Source organism: Manis javanica, chromosome 8 (genome assembly GCF_040802235.1).
Source record: "Manis javanica isolate MJ-LG chromosome 8, MJ_LKY, whole genome shotgun sequence".
Classification (NCBI taxonomy): domain Eukaryota; kingdom Metazoa; phylum Chordata; class Mammalia; order Pholidota; family Manidae; genus Manis; species Manis javanica.
The window spans coordinates 84,986,916-85,004,924 of NC_133163.1; the positions used below are offsets into that span (position 1 = coordinate 84,986,916).

The 18,009-nt window shown below is 40.3% G+C and overlaps 1 protein-coding gene across 4 annotated transcripts in view; it reads left to right on the forward strand.

Moving 5' to 3' along the window:
* FMN1 (formin 1) overlaps positions 1-15,141 on the forward strand; it is a 410,926-nt gene extending 395,785 nt beyond the window's left edge. For all 4 annotated transcript variants that reach the window (XM_073211578.1, XM_017655899.3, XM_073211580.1 and 1 more), the window contains 2 exons: positions 4,497-4,581; positions 6,295-15,141. In XM_073211578.1, coding sequence (XP_073067679.1) covers positions 4,497-4,581; positions 6,295-6,339 — 130 coding nt within the window. In that variant the 3' untranslated portion in view covers positions 6,340-15,141. The remainder of the gene's footprint in view (positions 1-4,496; positions 4,582-6,294) is intronic.
* The last annotated feature ends 2,868 nt before the right edge of the window (positions 15,142-18,009 follow it).

Sequence of the window (18,009 nt, forward strand, 5' to 3'; positions counted from 1 at the left end):
CAATTTTGATCTCTAGTTTTCATTTATGGTGCATATATGCATGCCAGCTTCTACATTAGGGGCTAGAGATACCACAGTAAAAATGACAGCCACCATCTCTAACCTTCATGTATCTCCAGTCTAGCCGAGAGCCTTGCACATACTCATTTCCATTATCTGATCCAATTATGTGTAGACTTACTAAGAAAAAGATTAAAATGGCCAATGAGTCTTATTCATTCTTTATATTTTTAAATATATAGTAAATTGAAAGTATTTTTAAACATATGAATATATCAATTTTCTATAAGGGACAAGTATTTTGGTTATCAGAAAAACAAGGTTAATAGGAAAAAAATATACTTAGAAGTTTTACTATTTGAAATTTAAATTTTATTTATACTACTCACCTCTAGGAAGCTTAGGGGAAAAAAGTATGAGGAAATAGATGTAACCTTTGTTTTGGAGTTGAAATAGCTTCTTTTATTTATTTAGCTGAGACATTTTTTGTCATACTTACACTGAAGTTTAGCTTCTTTATAGGATTTTTAGAATCTGTGTTCCCATCAGAAAAATTGAGGTGAGTTCACTGTCTTTCAGTACACATCTAAATGATATTACTACAAGCCTGTAATTGCCTAATAGTGCCACTTATTTCACAGATAATCAGAAACAATTGTCTTATGTTTTTAAGAAGATCCTTTATCTCTGTGATGGAAGATTCCATAATGGTCATCCTTTATTGACCACTTGCCATATAACAGATATACAGACTTTTACATATATTAATTCATTTAATCTTCACAATGTCATGTAGTTTATATTAACCTCCATTTTATAGATAAGGAAACTAAACTTTAGAAAAGGTGATTAACTTGCTCCAAGTCTTCTAATAACTGACAGAGTTCTAATTAGAATCAAGCCTGATACGAAGCTACTTAACACCAAGCTATGCACTCTCCTGATCCTTTATGATTTTCAGTTGTGCCCTGTGAAAGCAAGATGTGATAATTAAATGAGAACATTTGGAGAAGAGCAGGATAGAATCACAGAGATGGGCGTTCCCCCTTAGAAGGCTGGAGTGTGTATGACTGCCTGTACGCTGCTGAAACACCACTGCCTGGTAGGAAAAGGTCTGCAGTGAGAATGGGACCTTAGTTTGGCTCCCACCCCGCCAGCCTCAGCATCCCCAGCCACCCCTGTCACCACAGACATCCAGAGGGCTTGGGGAGGGTGGCAGAGCTGCTGAGGGATGTGGGAACTGGGGAAGGAGATGCTGAGAAAAGCATGGTAGAAGTCCAAGTCTGAAAGAAAAGACCAGAATTCTAAGGTGAAAAGGAATTAGGAAAGCAAAAGGTCACCCCAAAACATTCCCTAAATGGTAGGGGGCCCAGAGAGAAATAGTAATTCCAAATGATTTCATTGAAATCGGGATTAAAGGGTCACTAATTGGTGTGCTCTTTGAAAACAAATCTTGCTGGAGAGAAGCCAAGAAGGGTAGATGCTACAGGCTGTGGGCTCATTTACAGCACCGTCATCTTGGTTTGCAAATCCCTTAATAGTCAGAGTCTCCAATGTACTCTGACCTGGATTTGATCCTTTTAGTGCATTCTTTTCTTGTGTGCATACAGCCATAGTTATTGCTGCAAATGGAATGGTTTAGTAGGCAGCATGGGGTATGTGCTCAGACCTATGTCAGTGTTGAGAGGTGCCCATTCTCAGGGCAGCTTTGATTATGTATTTCTTGAATTTTATAAATCATCGCTCATCTTTATGTCATTTTTATTTTATTTATTTTCTGATACACAAGTCAGCATGTTGAATTCATTGTAACTAACTTGTGCATGTGGGCAAGGAGATTGGATTACTAAACGTGTGTTTTAAGTAAATAGCACAAAATTAGCAAAGAGCTGAAGCACTCAGCCACTTCTTCAGTATGAAACAATATGTGACTGAGTGTAAAATTTTTGAGACCCAAAGTAAAAGCATGTTCATTTTTGAAAAATGTCTGTGAGTTGGTGGTTCCTTAAATATTTAATATTTAAAAGATATTTTTGAAGAAATTTATAAAATAAACAAAGATTATATAACACACCCATATTCCCACCACCTAGAATTAACTGTTAACATTTTGCCATATATCCTTTAAGATTTTTTAATTAAAAAATGAAATTTTATTTGACGTACTACCTCCTAATTCCAGTCTCTTCTTCCATCTTTTTAATGAAAATCTATCATGAAACTAGTATCTTTCCAGTCTGTATATAAATATAGATGTTTGTTTTTGTACACACCTACACACATCTGTGAACAGTATTGCTTTGTAGATACTATTTACAAACGTATATACAGTGTAGTATATTGCATGCACAGAAACAATAGTAGGGAATGTGTGGTGAGGAATTACACTGTGCCTGGAGCTGCACTATGTCAATCCTCTCAATGTTTCTATGTAGCAGGCACTGTTCTTACCCCTTTTTTAGGAAATCAAGGTGCACAGAGAGGTACCTTGGGCCATATAGCTACTAAGTGGTGGGGCTGAGAATAATCCCACTGTCAGTGTCTGGCCTGAGCATTTGGCCATCACGCTAGATAGCCACTGAATCACTCTGCAGAATTCTTCACTCTCTCAATGTCATGTTTCTGATGTATGTACTTACTGAGTTCATAGATCTAGAGGTTCCTTTTCACAGTTATACAATATTCCATTAAATGAAGAGAATATGTAAGCAGCATTGCAGGGTGCTGAAAACCTATAAAATAGGAACAGGGAAAGTTTCTATCTCAAGATTGTCATGAGAATTAAGTGGTTTAATTCAGATAAAGCAGGTAGAAAAGTGCCTGGCATATTAACAATTATTATTTGCTATTTTTCTCTGTCCATTACCCTATAGCCTAATCATGGGTTATTTCCAATTTTTCATTATTGCATATGTTGCCACAGTGAGAGCCCTGTATCTGTTTATCAGAGTTTCTTTTGGGTATCTGCCTAGAAGAGGGATGGCCAGCTCATCGGCTGTGGGTGTTCTCAGTTTTACCTAATATTGCCAAATCCAGCTGGCTGCACCAAGCTACACACGCTGTCACACTGTTTGGCAGTTCTCATGTCCCCACATCCTCAGTAACAGTTGATAATTGGCTATTAAGATGTGCTGATGTGATGATATAGTTCACATACTATAAAATTCACCCTTTCAAGTATATGATTCAGTAGTTTTAGTATATTCACAAGGATGTCCAATCATCACCATTAGCTAATTTTTTACCCATTCAGCAGTCACTCCCCACTGTCCTCTGCCCCCAACCCTTGGTATTGCTAATCTACTTACTGTCCCTGTGGATTTGCCTCTTTGGGACATTTCATCTAAAGGGAATCATATAATGTGTGGATGTTTGAGGATCATCCGTGTTATAGCATGTATCAGCACTTTATTCCTTTTTATGGCCAATAATATCCTATTGTATAGACATAGCACATTTTGTTTATATATGTATTAGCTGATGGAAGTCTGGAGGCTTCCACTCTTGGTTTTTTTTATTTTGAGTAATTTTGCTATAAGAATTCATATGAAAATTTTGGTATGAATATTTATTTTCATTTTCTTGGAGACACATATATACATATAGAGAGAGTTTATACAGTGAAATTACTGGGTCATATGGTAACTATGTTTAACATTTTAAGAAACTGCCAGAGCGACCACACCACTCTACAGTCGTAGCCACAACAAGTAAGGGTTCCAGTTCCTTCACATCCATACCTCCAACACTGCTTGTCTTTCTCTTTGATTTTAGCCATCCTAGTCGGTGCGAAGTGACAGCTCATGGTTTTGCTTAGCATTTCTCTAATGACAAATGGTATTGAGCACCTCTTCATGTGTTTATTGATCATTTGTATGTCATCTTTAAAGAGATGTGTATTCAATTCCATTGTTCATTTTTAAATTGGGTTATTTGCCTTTCTGTTTGAGTTACAGGAGTTCTTATATATATTCTGAATGTACATCCATTGTCATATGTATGATTTACAAATATTTTCTCCCATCCTGTGGATTGTCCTTCCACTTTCTTGACATGAATTGAATTTAAATATTTGTAATTTTCACATATTTCCTCAAAACTTCAGTTTTCAAAATTGCCTCCATGTTATTCGTTGAGTAGATGAAAGCCAGAGAGCCTTGAAGTGTGCACTGAGAGTGCTGTGCATGCAGTCTGCATTCCATCAATCAGAAGCAACTCCAGCATTGGTCTCAAAAACACAGACTGTTCAAAGTCATCTAGGTGAGCCTCTCAGTCAGTGAAGGAAATTCATATTGGATAACAGCAGACATGTCTTCCCACCTAATCAGAGTTTGAATTTAATAATGACAGGCATTGAGAAACCATTCCTTACGTTTTCAAATTGCCAGTTAATTCAACAGCACCTAGATTTCTGTTTAACCTGGCCTCTTCCTTCTTCTTTCTCCTCCTCTCTTCTTGTCTTCCTCTCCTCTTCCCGCTCCTGATTTTGATTTCAGATTGAAAATGGCTCAGGAATCAGTCAGCAAGTTGACATCAGAGAAGAAAGTGGAGACAAAGAAGATAAATCCCACAACTAGTCTGGTGAGCTGTATTTTTCGACATAACTGCAAGATCTTTCATTATATCTGAGGAGTTTGCACTCAGGAGTGTGTTTGACTTTAAAGGATAAAGCTTAGAGGAATGAGTAATACCTAGATTCTCGGTTCACATCCCAGAGCAGCATGATGTAAGAAAGCATACCAGGGGCAGGGCATAAGGAACAAAACACAGCTTCATGTATATTCTCAGCAAACCCAACAAAGATCATTTCCTGAAAAACCAAATTCAGTCACCATTTCACAGCCTTCCACTGCCACCCCGCTGTCCCCCTTCAGCTCAAAGCACCTCTCTCCCAAAATGTTCAAGCCTTTTTACCCTTGTCAGCTCCTTTTCCCATATCAAGAAAGGGGCAGGGATTATTCTCTCTTGATAACAGGGAAAATTGAGATGCAGAAAATAGTGCTAACCCCAGATCGTTTCTGCCCATTTGATGATATATGCATTACACTCATTGGTTTGATTTTCAGTGGCAGTGGGCCCTGATTTTTGTCCTCCTCCTTCATCGACCTCTGTCCCTTTCTCCAGGCCTCTAATTTGGGCCTTTATACTAACTTTTACAGCCAGACCTTGTTTTGTGGGGCAGAGAGTATGCACTCAGCCCCACAGACAAATGGGGAAACGGTGGGTCTGCTGTGGCATTCTTTGGTAGATAATCCCACTGTGAGCCGGCTCTCTCAGCGGTGAGCCCCAGCTCATTAGGGTTGTTTCTTTGGTTGGTTGGTTGTTTGTTTTGGTGGGAATGAGGGAAGGACGGGTAAACTGATTCCTGATTCAATTTCTCAAGTCAGGGATGGAATCCAAACCAAGATGTGTGGTCAAAAGTCACCATCTTAGCTTCACATTTAGGCCGATTTAATAATTCACCGCCACATCTCACAGATCACAAGCAGCTGAGGTCTGTTCTCTCCACATTGCTTTTTACAAGGGAGTGTACTTCTCCCATTTCTTTTTTAGCCTTCTAATTGCCCCCCACCCCCACAGAAAGCAGACACCCTCCTCCTTACTGTGCTTAATATATTTCCTTCTTTAAAGTCCGAGAAACAGTGAGGGTCTCTGTTTACTTTTACACCTCACCAGCAGAATCCATGTCCTTCCTCCTTAGAAGGCTGTCCCTGGGAAGCAAGCCCAGGGCGAGCAGAGCAGAGCATCCACGGCAGAATGGGAGCTTCGGCCATGCTGCATGAACTCAGTCTTGTCACCTTCCATTCTGCACAGTGTTTGTTCAGTTCTGCCAGGTTGATCATGCACAGATACATTCGACTTGAAAACAGTGATTTTTCATACTAGACTCCCTAGAAACTATTTCTGGGCATTCCCTAACTCCATCAGCGGGCTGAGCTTGGGGATAGGAGGAGTCTTGGAGTAACACTTCAAAGCTAAGACCTTTGTCACAGAAGAAGAGAATAGAACAGAGCAGCCTGGCATAGTAAAGGACAGCATTTTAATGAATACAGTTGGTGATTAGCTGGTTATTCATTTTGTTTGCTTTTTGGAGGGTGAGGGTGGTGATAGTTTGGAGGAGGTTGGTACCTAAAGTTTCAGGTAAAGAAGGATAGAGATACTCTCAATTCTAGGGTGCTTGGTACAACTCTATTCAGCATTCTAGACCAACACATGAGACATTTATGAAAATTTGAGAAAGATGAAAAATTAGGAAAAGGAGTGATGACAAACATTTTTTTCCTCAAACAACAGAAAGAAAGACTACGTCAGAAGGAAGCCAGTGTGACCACCAGCTAAGCCAGAGACTTGGAAACACTGACAATGAGATGTAGTACCTTGCACAATCCTGTGCAACACCAGTGCTGCAAAAAATTCATGGAAGATCCATTTCCTAAATGTTTGTTTTGCTCATCTCTTTCTGAGGTCATCTACAGTGAGCGCCCTGTGCCTTAAAGAAGTCCTTTGTCAAGCCACAGGAACAGAGAGAAGCTGTCTAAGGGGACATTGCAGGAGTATTTGATAATTGTTTCTTGTAGAAGTCCAAGGTCTGCTCTGTTGCAAGACCAGAAGAATTACCAAGATTTTCCAAACTATTTTAAAAGTGGAGATTTCAAACTTTCTAACTTAGATTTCAAGATTTCTAAGTTTGGCATATGTAAACTTGTGACAGAAGAAGAGAAGGGTCTTTCATGATGGTTGCCTTGAGAGAGTTCAAGCCTTCATCTTTACAGACGTCTGGTTTTCTTATTGATCTTAATTTGGAAGCTATTGCAGCAAGATCCTGGAGCATCTTTCCCGCCAAAAATGTTGAGGCTTACCAAAACTATTTTTTAAGAGGTCCAAGACTACATATTTCACAGACTAGAGAAGTGTTTATTTTGTTGTTTATGTAACAGAAAGGACAGAATATGGAATTATACATGGGTGGAGAGAGGGTTAAATAGCCATAAACTTCATCCTGGGGAATGGATGATGATACAGGGAGTTGACGTCAGCCATTAAATGAGACCCTGAGCAGGGACAGATTTGGGATCAAAGCACCTGAGCTTTGGCAGGTGACTCAGTGACGAAGCACCTCTCACATCTCAGACCACTGGTGAGTGGGCAGTGCCACGTTCACATGCCCCTGACCTCTGCGTCATGTTCAGGGACTGTGTGTGGCTGGATCTCTTCCACCAACTTCACGAGGTAGTTTCCACACAGGAGAGCAAGTGCTACTTTATAGCCTTTTAGCATGATCTTAACTGACAGCAAGTGACATAGGGCAAAGTAAGAGTATTGGACGTCAAAAAATTAAGGGCAGAAAAGAAAGTTCTTTACATCAAAGTGGAAAGAAGTGATTATATTAATACGAAACTTTGAGTGGGCATCATGCATAGGCAGCTTTTTCTGACCTGGGAGCCTTACAACTACTGCCCTTTGAGTCACAGAGGACACCACCTTGGACCTCTCCCCTGACATTTTTTCCTTAAGCCACCACTGTGCATCTGTCTTGTGAAGGGGGACATGGGGGCCTGGGGAAAATTGAGAAGAGGATCAAAGTCCATCAGGTTTGGGCCTTGAAGGGGGAGAGAGCCAAGCTTTCTACTCTGATTGGTGGAGAGGGCGGCCCAGAGATGAGCAAAAATCTTAAACCCTTCCTAAGCCAGCTGCTGTGTATGGCCTGCTGCTTGCCCCAGCTTCCCAGAACCTCTCAACTTACCAGACACCTGAGTGTCTGCCCAGGACTGCTTGCCAGTCATCAGCCCCATGGGGACCCCCTTACAGAGTCAGCTAATTAAAGCAGCACCATATCCATATCCTAGTATAAAGCCCCTCTTGGGAATCAAGTCTGCACAGTGCAGATCAAATTAAGTCACAGAAGCCATATTCACGCAGGCGCTAATCACCGTTTCTAACAATTTAAAAGAGAAGAATGTGGTAGCATGGTTGGGTTTGTTGGGTTTTCTTTTTTTTTTTTTCCAATTCAAAATAAAAGGATAAGACAGACAAAACAGAAAAGCCAGTAAGGAACTTACATGAGTAACAGAAGTTGCTTGTGAGCAAGAAGCTTTTCATACTGCTTTCTTATACTCTTTATTTTCACTGAACTGTGAAGAAAACCTAAAAATTCATCAATTTAAAACAAATTTCAGTTACAGGCATCCTGTGCCCCCAGGCATACCTTCTAGGATTACTGTGTGAAAGCGGAGTGCCTGTGTGGCCCATGCCTTGGCGACTCCAAGTTCAGTGAGAGACCCTCTAAGGGTCCGTCCTTGTGGGCCTTGTGGACTTGGCGGGGAAGGAGCAGGTGGCTTCCACCGGAGTCGCTGGAGTCCACTTCAGCCTTCTAAGTGGGATGCTCACAAGAAAGTCGCTGAAGGTAAGCAGGACTGCCACTTTGGCCACAGAGCCCTGCAAGAATATGCTCTCAGGGACCGATGCTGAAGAAAAATGAGTGGAAACATTTGAGAGTTTGACAAATGCAGCCCAAGTTGGATTTTATCCTAGTGGATAGACTGGAAATTGGCAAATACCCATTTCTAAAGAGTGAATGCAATTTGCCTTCCTTGGATGGGGAAACCTAGTCATTTCATAAGATCAGTAAAATGCCGTATGTCGTATGTATATTGAGTTGCCCGGGAAGAAATCTCCATTATTCTCACCCAGCTTGAGCCCTGTATCGCGTGTCTGGATGCCACCTCCCAAGTCCGCTCTGGCGCTGCACTGCATAGCCTTCATTTCTAATTTAAGGTGATGTTCATTAAAACTTCACAAGAATTTTTCAAAGTGGGCCATCTACAATAACCTGAAAGCCCTTAAAGATGATCCCTTTAAAATGTACTTAAGATTAATGCAACAGTATCTCTCAATTTTTCACGGAGAGGAAGTAGTTGGGGTACCACTTAGCAGCTTGAGTACTTTAGGCAAGCTTAGTTTAAAGGGCTGTTCTAAGCACAGCCCTTGATAAACCAGAAGGAGAGTGGCTGGTATTGCTATTCCGTGTTTAAGCAGACAGTGATGTCCGACTTACTGAACAGAGTTTGAGAAACCTTAACTTAAAAATGGCATGGTCTCTTCCTAGCCAAGATTCATTCAATCTGTGGACACAATTGAAGAGCCGTTCAAATACTTGCCTATGTAACTGGCAGTAATCATTGGGCACACAAGTATATCATGTATTATACATGATATAAACACATTAGGTAAAAAGTATCAGGCTTGTGAGGTGTCAAAGATTAGGTTAGAAGGAGGTATGCTACGTGGGTTTTAACCCAAGAAGAGGCAGCTTACAGGGAGCCAGGGTGGAAAGGGCAAAGTGTGGCCAAGCAGAAACGGATGAATTTGATGATGGTGGAGGCCCAAGGGTCACAGGTGATGGACCTGCTGCCCAGCAGGTGCCTTTTAAATCCTTGAGTTGACATCTACGATGTCTCTTCAAATGCTCATTACAAGTACCTAGGAATTATAGAGAAAAAGTTTCTGAAATCTGAGAAGCAGAATAAGGAAACACAGTGGTGCTATTACATCTTTAGAGGTTCTAGCCAAAAAAAAAAAAAAAAAAATGGCAGCATGGTTGAGGAACTGCGTGCCAGATTGGGTGCTGGACTCCAACCCCCTTTCCCACAGTAAGGGCAGTAGAGGCCACGCACCTGCTAAGCTTACCTTAGGCACCTCCTTTGTTCCTAAGTACTGTGAGGAAGGCATTTCTTAATGAAAAGCTCATATGCTGCTGGTGAAGAAACTGAAAGAAGATACAAAATTCTGTTGCAGTATTGGAAACCTCCTACATGATAAAGAAGTTGTTGATATGGTTCTTATAAGGACCACGATCAGATGTAGCAGAGGAGATGTAAGTGCTAAAGAGTTGCCTGTTGGCCTGGGATTGCATGACTATCCACAGATGATACCACCTGCAATGGGAGATTTTTTATTTTAATTATATTCTTGCATTCTTAAACATCATATCTCCTCATTTCTATTTCTACTTCTCCCTTGCCTGGTATCATGGCACAGGCTGTTGCCTACAGCAGCTAGCAAGCAGTTCCTGGGCTGCATATGAAGGCAAATTAGCAGGGCAGACCTACAGGCTCTTTCCCAGTAAGCAGACTAATGTGGAGAGGGTATCTTCTTCACTCCCTGAGATCTCATTTGGTCTGTTTTGTAGGACTCCCCTCTCCTCAAACAAAGATAAAACCAATTTCGGGCTCTCTGTGCCAAGAAAAGGAAAGAAGTCCAGAAAATACAGCTTTTTTTTCCCCCAAAGATCTGATCCAAATATCGAATGTATGGTTTTATGACATAGGTTAAATTGTCTTTAAAAATTGCTACCAAAAATTCTCTTAGATTTGAGCTTCATTTTTCTTTGATCCTGCCTGTTCTAATCTGAAAAAAAAATAGCCAAAAGCTTGAAGGGAAAGAGAAGTTATCCACAGATTTGGTAATCAAGAAAATAGTTTATTAGTTCTTGAATCACACACACACACACAACAAAAATGTCCACACTGTGAAATCCCATGTCATAGTAGTCCCAGGGGCATATGAATTTGAACATTTGTGGGAACAAAGAAAGAGCTGTCTACTGACTTCTTGAAACTTTAACCTAAACCAGGAAGTTTTTAGACTGTGGATTCCACAGAGTCAAGGAGTGCCCTGAACAGTTTATTTTTGAAAAGCCACATAGAGGAGAAGTGGTGTGATATAGAGGGAGAAGTAAAGGACTCCTAAAATTTCCTTACTTGGGTCCTCTAAAGCTGTTTATAAATGTGTTGAACATCCAGAAGACCATGTATGCCAATTTCATATATTAGGTATTGTATCTTTAGGAATATACAACCAAGGAGAGTGGATGAGTGAAGAAATGAACTTACATTCATGTCAGCTACTTTATCATCATAAAGAAATCTGCAGCACAAGAGAAACATTGTTTATGCAGCCAAACTAATAGTACTTAGTATTTGAAAAGCATGAATAGTTTTCAGTCTTTCAAAAATGCAAATAACTTATTGGACACATTTCCATTTTCCAGCTATAGAGAGAAGCAGTCCAGCTGCTTGGAACATTCTCTATCACTGAAGCACTTAAAGAAAAGCGCCTTTAGAAACAGGCCTCAGCATATATGACTCCTTTAGATACCCCCTCACCCCCGTAACGGTATTTAAACTCCATGAGCAATTGAATCCAAGCATAACTAGGCTCCGTTACACACCTGTTTTGTGGCTGAGATGCCCATTTTGTGTCATTTCTGCACACCCATCAGTTGTTGACACCTTGTTAGAGTCACTGAATGTTAGTTTCATAATTCTTAATTTCCCCTCCCAAGGAGTGGGCAAGGTACCAAAACCTCCCAGTTGAACACTTTGCTGGAAAGTAGTGAATTCAAGAGTGTTTTAATGTCAAACTTGAAGCCAGTTCAGTAGCCTTATTTGTTCCAAGACTCTTAATCAACCTGATAAAAACTTAGCATTTGGGAAATTTGTATAGATGACAACTTAGAAATGTGAAGATATTAAAATGGCAGCTAGCTAGCTCTCAAAGCTCCCGTTCAGTTTACTAACAAAGTGGTTAAGGAAATAAATCAAGCATCGTTCAGTAGGTCCACTATCCTCAAATGGAGCTTATTGGATTCATTTCCCCTCTAGCCCGGCCCCTCTCCCAGTCACCCTAATGACAGACAGTGACCTAGAGGACTTTTCCTTCTCATCCTTCCCTTCTCTGGTATGAAGCTTCACTTCAGTCAAAAGCTCCAAAGAACTCCACAGTAAACTGCAGGGCAGACCTACAGGTTACATCTACAAAGTACATAGTTATGAAACCATGCTATGATCTGGAGAAGACAATCTCAATTTTTTATATGAAAGTGGTAGTGAATGCCATTAAGTTATTTTTCTGTTCCATCTATGCCTATACAAATTTCTATTTTTAATCTTAAATATACTAAGAATCAACAGTCTGTCTCTTTGCCTAAAAGCTGATCTACATACTTCTGTGGACTAATTTTTTTTTAATGCTCTACATGAAATTTGATAATATTGAGCCAGCAAAGTGCAGCTGAGCCCATAGTTTCCAACAGAAATCCACCTCACAGAATTCGGTGTTCTCCATGGAGTCAGCACCCTCTCACCACACCTGGGCTGTCTTGCAGGCTGAGCATTTCCCTGAGTTCTTGTGCCCACACCAAGGGGCCCTCTGTCTTTGAAACTGTAAGAATGTCTTAAAAGAGAGAGTATTTCTCCCCCCATATAGTGTGAGCTGCAATGTGTTGTCTTAGAGTTGGTATATCAAGTAAGCAATCGAAGGTTTTCAGGCGTGCCTTCTCAGGGGCCTGTCGACATCTTTGGCAACATTGCACCTTCTCGCCTTTATTGTTCTCACCAGGGCTTGCTTCCATTCTTGTCTCATGAAGCAAATCCATTTTTATTTATTCATCTGGATCAACTTTCCAAAATGAAAGGCTAGTCCCACAGACCACTAAGTGGACAGGGAAGTTACTCTCTACGTCCCCCCCAGCATGGACAAGAGATGTGTTCTGGAATGAACACTCTCTTGGAACTCTTGGGATGGATTTTTAATGCCAGGTTCCTCTCTGTGAGATGTATGAAAAGGGGTGTACAACATACAACAGTTGTACTACCCTTCCCAGCAAGAGACCAGGAGATTCAAAATCCCTACATTTAGGTGGGTTTGAGTGAACTATGTATAAGTAGCTCATTTTTTTCCTTTCTTCTTGGTTATCCCTAGTTGTAAACTTATTTCTTCACATCTGTTCTCCGGGGCCTAAAGAAGGTGGTCCCAGCCCCACTGACACTGCGCTCTGTATAATCCTCCGAAGTCCTCCAGTTCCTTGGAAACAAATTGATGAGGGGAATGTCTAGTGACAGTTCTCCTATGTTCCCATGGTGACCCATAGGCAACAAATGGGTCTACCAAAGGATTGGCTCTATTCCAAATAATTTTATGATTCCACAATTCTCCAATTTCTCAAGACACAAATAATATAATAATGTTTGAAATATGTAAGCATTAAGAAAAAAGGAGTTCCCTTTAAGGAAACCATCTAAGATAATCCTAAAAAGGCAGAAACTTTTAGATTTGAATACTTTGTAAGACTCTTCAGAGAAAATGTCATTGTTTCATCACAGTCTATTCCTCTTCATTGAATTTTAATTTATACTAGTGTGTGAAGCCGGGTGCCCTTGGACTTTGATTTAACGGGTCGTGCTTTGGCCTGCACGTCAGCTCCAGTCTGCATGCCCAGAACATAAGTGAAATCAGTTAGCATCCTAATAGGAATCAGGCCTAACAGAAATGTAAATTATTTCAAGTCCTTTAGGGTTTAATTTTCTTAGTGACACCCTGGATCCTGGACACTGCTTCCTAAGATGCATTTGATACATGCAGTTATACATCTTTACTTGGCCTTCTGACATGGCAGGTGACAGGATAAAGGAGACAGGGGAGAAGGAAGTTTTCAAGAAGGCCAGGGTGCAATGTTTGCTGATATAATAATGCATTGTTAGGGAGCTGATTTTTGCCATGCTTGTATCATGGGCAGCCTTTCCGTGGAAACTCATGGCGTCTGTAGGAGGCCAGTGGGAGTGCCTGGCATCTCATTGGTCAGTGCCTGACATGTGCTGGAAGAGCAGGTACCCCATGGAAACTCCATCACTTTTCGGGTTCATTTCCAGGGAGGGTGCTGTCCGTGGACCTTCCTGTTCTCTCCATGCCTGTCCAAGCACCATTCTATCCTCTACTTCCTTTCACTTTCTCCTTTCAATACTGCTGCTTCAGCTTCCCAGTCAGTCACAACCCTCAGGTCTTTCTTCCTCAGTTTACCTTTACAGTTTCTCCAGGACCCCACTCTTCTCACCAACCTCCCTTGCAGCCAGCCAGCCATGTCCCTGAGCTCCCAGGCCCTCCTCTCAGCCCTGCTCCCGTTTCCTCCCCAAGCCCTTTGGACAGGGCACTCCACTGTCACCAAGTGAGACGTGGTGCCGTGACTGCCTCTCGCTAATGTCAGCATCACCTCATCACTTAGGCAAAGAGGGAAAAATCCATAAAAGAGATGGAAAATACATTTCTTTCTCATTTTATTCTACTTTATTTTAGGAAGGTTGTGGGAGGGTGCTAGTCCTTCTCAATTTCTCAGATTTTACTTTAAAGTTGTCTAATTGGGGACCATTCTTCTGATAAATGATACATCAGTCCAAGTCACTAGCAGTGATGCATCGCACTAAATGTCTGAATCAAGCAACTTTTCTGTGCTGCTGGACAAATTAACTTAATTCTTTGCAAACATTTTGAACCAGGCTTTTTATTGCCACTCTGTTTTTACTACTCATGATTCAAACGTCTACACGAATCTAGATCAGGATGTTGACAATTTGTGGTTATTTTCAGACCAACAGTAACTGTTACACTCTTGAAAGCACTTAGAAAGAAAGTATAAGCATGTCCTAAATAGTCAACAACTTGACCTGGAAAAACACTGGCTTTTCTGTTTAATTAAATATTAGGCCAATATGTAGATATAGTCTTAAAGGATTTTAAGCAATAATGAAAACATTTTGAGAAATGAGAAGGCACTTTAAACACATGAAACCTTACATTACATGCTCTTGGATATTTTTTAATGTAATAAGCTAATTGGATTCAGGTATTTTTTTCCCTTTAAATTTTTAAAAATATATGTTTCTACTTTGTTTGCATATTTAATTTTGTCAAAGCTAAGAAATGCTCACTAGTTGAATATGTAAATGTCATTTGCAACCAAATGAAATATTTATTTTTAAAAAGAAAAGCTGAAGGAACCAATATTGATTTGTAAATAATGAAAATATGTGGGGCTGTATATATATATATATTTTCCTCCTTGACACTACTTGGTCACCACATCAAGTGTATTTTTGTACATAATATATATTGGTTAGAAAAGGTAGATTGTTTATTCAAAGAATTCTATCTCTGTGATAGATTATATTTATCCTAACCTGTTGACACCTCTGTTAATTTGTTTTAAGGGATAGAACTCTATTTTTTGGGATTTGCAGAGAACTGCATTCATGGCTTCCAGCTGTAAATATGTTAAGAGTCTTTTAATAAACCTTGGTTTCATGTGTGGCTGGCGTGCATTGCAGATTTGTTTCCAGGAGGTTTTTAGGACTGCATCCCCAGTACTCTAATGTGAAACACACGAGTCATTTCTAACTTGCATTACTGCCCAAGTACAATATTTGTTCTGAGCTGCAAGAAAGAGCTGGTCTCAGAAGGTATGTCATTCACATTTCCTTCTTTCTCCCTGTGTACCGTACCAGCAGTGGGTGACCGGGCTGGACATTCAAAGCTAACACCAAAGAGAATGCTTCATCTCAGCTGGGCCAACCCAAAAGCAACACCATTGGAACATAAATTGCCCAAGATGGGCAACTTTTCTCCATGCCCACTGTTGTGTGCCAATGAATGGTGAGAGTAGGTAACCATGTTAGTTATCAATTGCTGTATAACAACATACCCCAAAACTTAGTGGATTAAATCAACAATAATTATTTCTTATTTTTCATGGTTTTGTTAGTTTGAGAAGAGTTCAACTGGGTGGTTCTTGCTTGGAGTCTCATAAGGTTGTAGCACTATGTCCACTGGCTTTGCAGCCATCTGAAAACTGGAAGGCTTGAGTGTGGCTGGAACGTGCACTTCCAAGGTGGCTGACTTGTCTGGCAGGTCTGGGCTGGCTCTAGGTTGGGGGCCTCATGCCTCTCCAGGAGGCTGCCTGAGTGATCCAAAGTAAAACACGTAAGGCTTTTGTTTGACCAAGGCTCAGAAGTCACATCCAGCTATTCTCATCATATTCTACCAGCTGAGGCATTTACAAAGTCCTGCCCAGATTGATGGGTGGGGTAGTAGCCCCCCACCTCTTGGTGGAGGAATGTCAGCACCACATTGCAAGAGCATAGGAGATGGGAGCTACATCCGTGTCACCATCTTTGGATATACAATCTGTTCCCATAGCTTGCCCTGTTCTTCCTATCTTCTCTTCCTCCTCATTCTTGTGTTCTTGTTTTTGTTCTAAAACTAGATTTCAGATTTCTTTTCCTAAAATTTCCCTACTACTACTCTCCAAATCTCCCCTTGCCTGCATATTAGAGCACAGAAATGTTTGTCTTGCTGCTCTGAATACAGACATTCTGTACTTTGAAGAAAGACATATCCTAACTGGGACTTTATAATAAACACTGGAGAAAAGGACTCAAAAGTGATCCTAGGGTTTTACTCCAAAGTCATAAGCCTGCATTTCTTACTATATGAGTAGTAGAGATGCTGATCCTGTACTGAAGCTGTGTCTTGGCCAGTAAGTAAATGAAGTCTCACTTTTTCAGTGGCTGGAATAAAACTATTATAATACTGTGTGGGAATTAATACAATCGACTATATCATTCAGCTTTAAGAAAGAAGGAAATTCTGACACATGCTACACCATGGGTGTACCTTGAAGACATGATGTTAGTGAAAACCCAGTTGCAAAAGAACAAATATTGTATGATTTCACTTACATGAAATATGTATAGAAGTCAAATTCATAGTGATAGAAAGTAGAATGGTGGTTGTCATGGGGCTGGGAGAAGGGGACGGGTTATTGCTTAATGGATACATAATTTTAATATAGGACAATGGAAACATTCTGGAGATGAATGGTAATGGTTGCACAACAATGTGAAAGTACTTTAAGTCACAAGACTGAACACTTCAAAATGATTAAAATGGTAAATTTTATGTTACATATTTTACTATGATAAAAATAGCGGTATATATTATACACCAGGTGCTCTATTAAGCATTTTATTTTTTTAATCCTCACAAGCTATGAGGCAAAGATTACTACCATTCCCATTGTACAGATAAGAAAACTAATGCTTGGAGAAGTTGATAACTTTCCCATGCAGTTGATAAGTGGGGAAATCAAAATTCAGACACTCAAACAAATGCTTTCAGCCACTGTTCTGTCCCTGCGGTCACAGAAAATAGAATTAGCTGCTTGAGGAGAAAGGAGGATGTATAGACAAACATTATAAGGTTTTAGCACGTGGGTGGCCTTATTCATTTTTGAGATATGGTAAAAAAAAGTTTTCCTTCTAACAAGATGTTTCTTTTTTCATAAATTACTGCTCTTTCAAACCTTACTGTACTTTTTGTCAAATATCTAGTAAAGAGTATTGGAGCCCTAGGACTTCTGTCAAAGCCAAAGAAACTAACAAAATGGAGCTGTATATGAATCCTTTAAGAAACAGCTAATCAGAACCTTGAGAATTTTCTCCTTTCTGTAGATGAGATGAAGTAGGGTACAACACAAGGCAAAAAGTGATAGAAATCAGCGAGAGCCACATGAGATTTAGTGTGAATCAAAGATCAGCAACCATCAAACCTACCTCTGAGTAGTTGCTCTGGAGTAACCCTATAATGAATCAGTCTGAAAATATATCTGACAAGGTAAAACAATGTCCTATCCAAAAACATTTGAACAGAACTGGATGATGTAGTGCTGGATTTCCTGGACCCTTCTACCAATACTGTGGTATGTCCATTGCCTAATTTGAAGCCAAACTAAGACCTAGTTTAGAGTCATTTTGAAGTTATTTACTGCTGAAATTAAATCCTCCTATTAGCAGAGTATTTCATTGTTAGTGAAAGAACCGCAAATGAACAGTTGTACTCAGTTTTATTACACTGGTCAGAACCAGAAGTAGAAGGAAAGAGAAACATCTTTCAGGAAAGAAAATGCTCTCCCTCATACTTCAAGTCCTAGAAGACATCACCAATTACCAAGTCACCCAGTACTTTGCCAGATCTTCCAAGACTTCCAGCCTGGTTCCAAAGACCAGAAGGATCCGGCCATGTTTGAGTAACTATTGTATTTATGGATATTTGTCCCGTAGAAGAATCTGGGACTAAGCACTGGACAGAGGGAGCTCACCTAGAAGGTCAGGGCACCCCTGC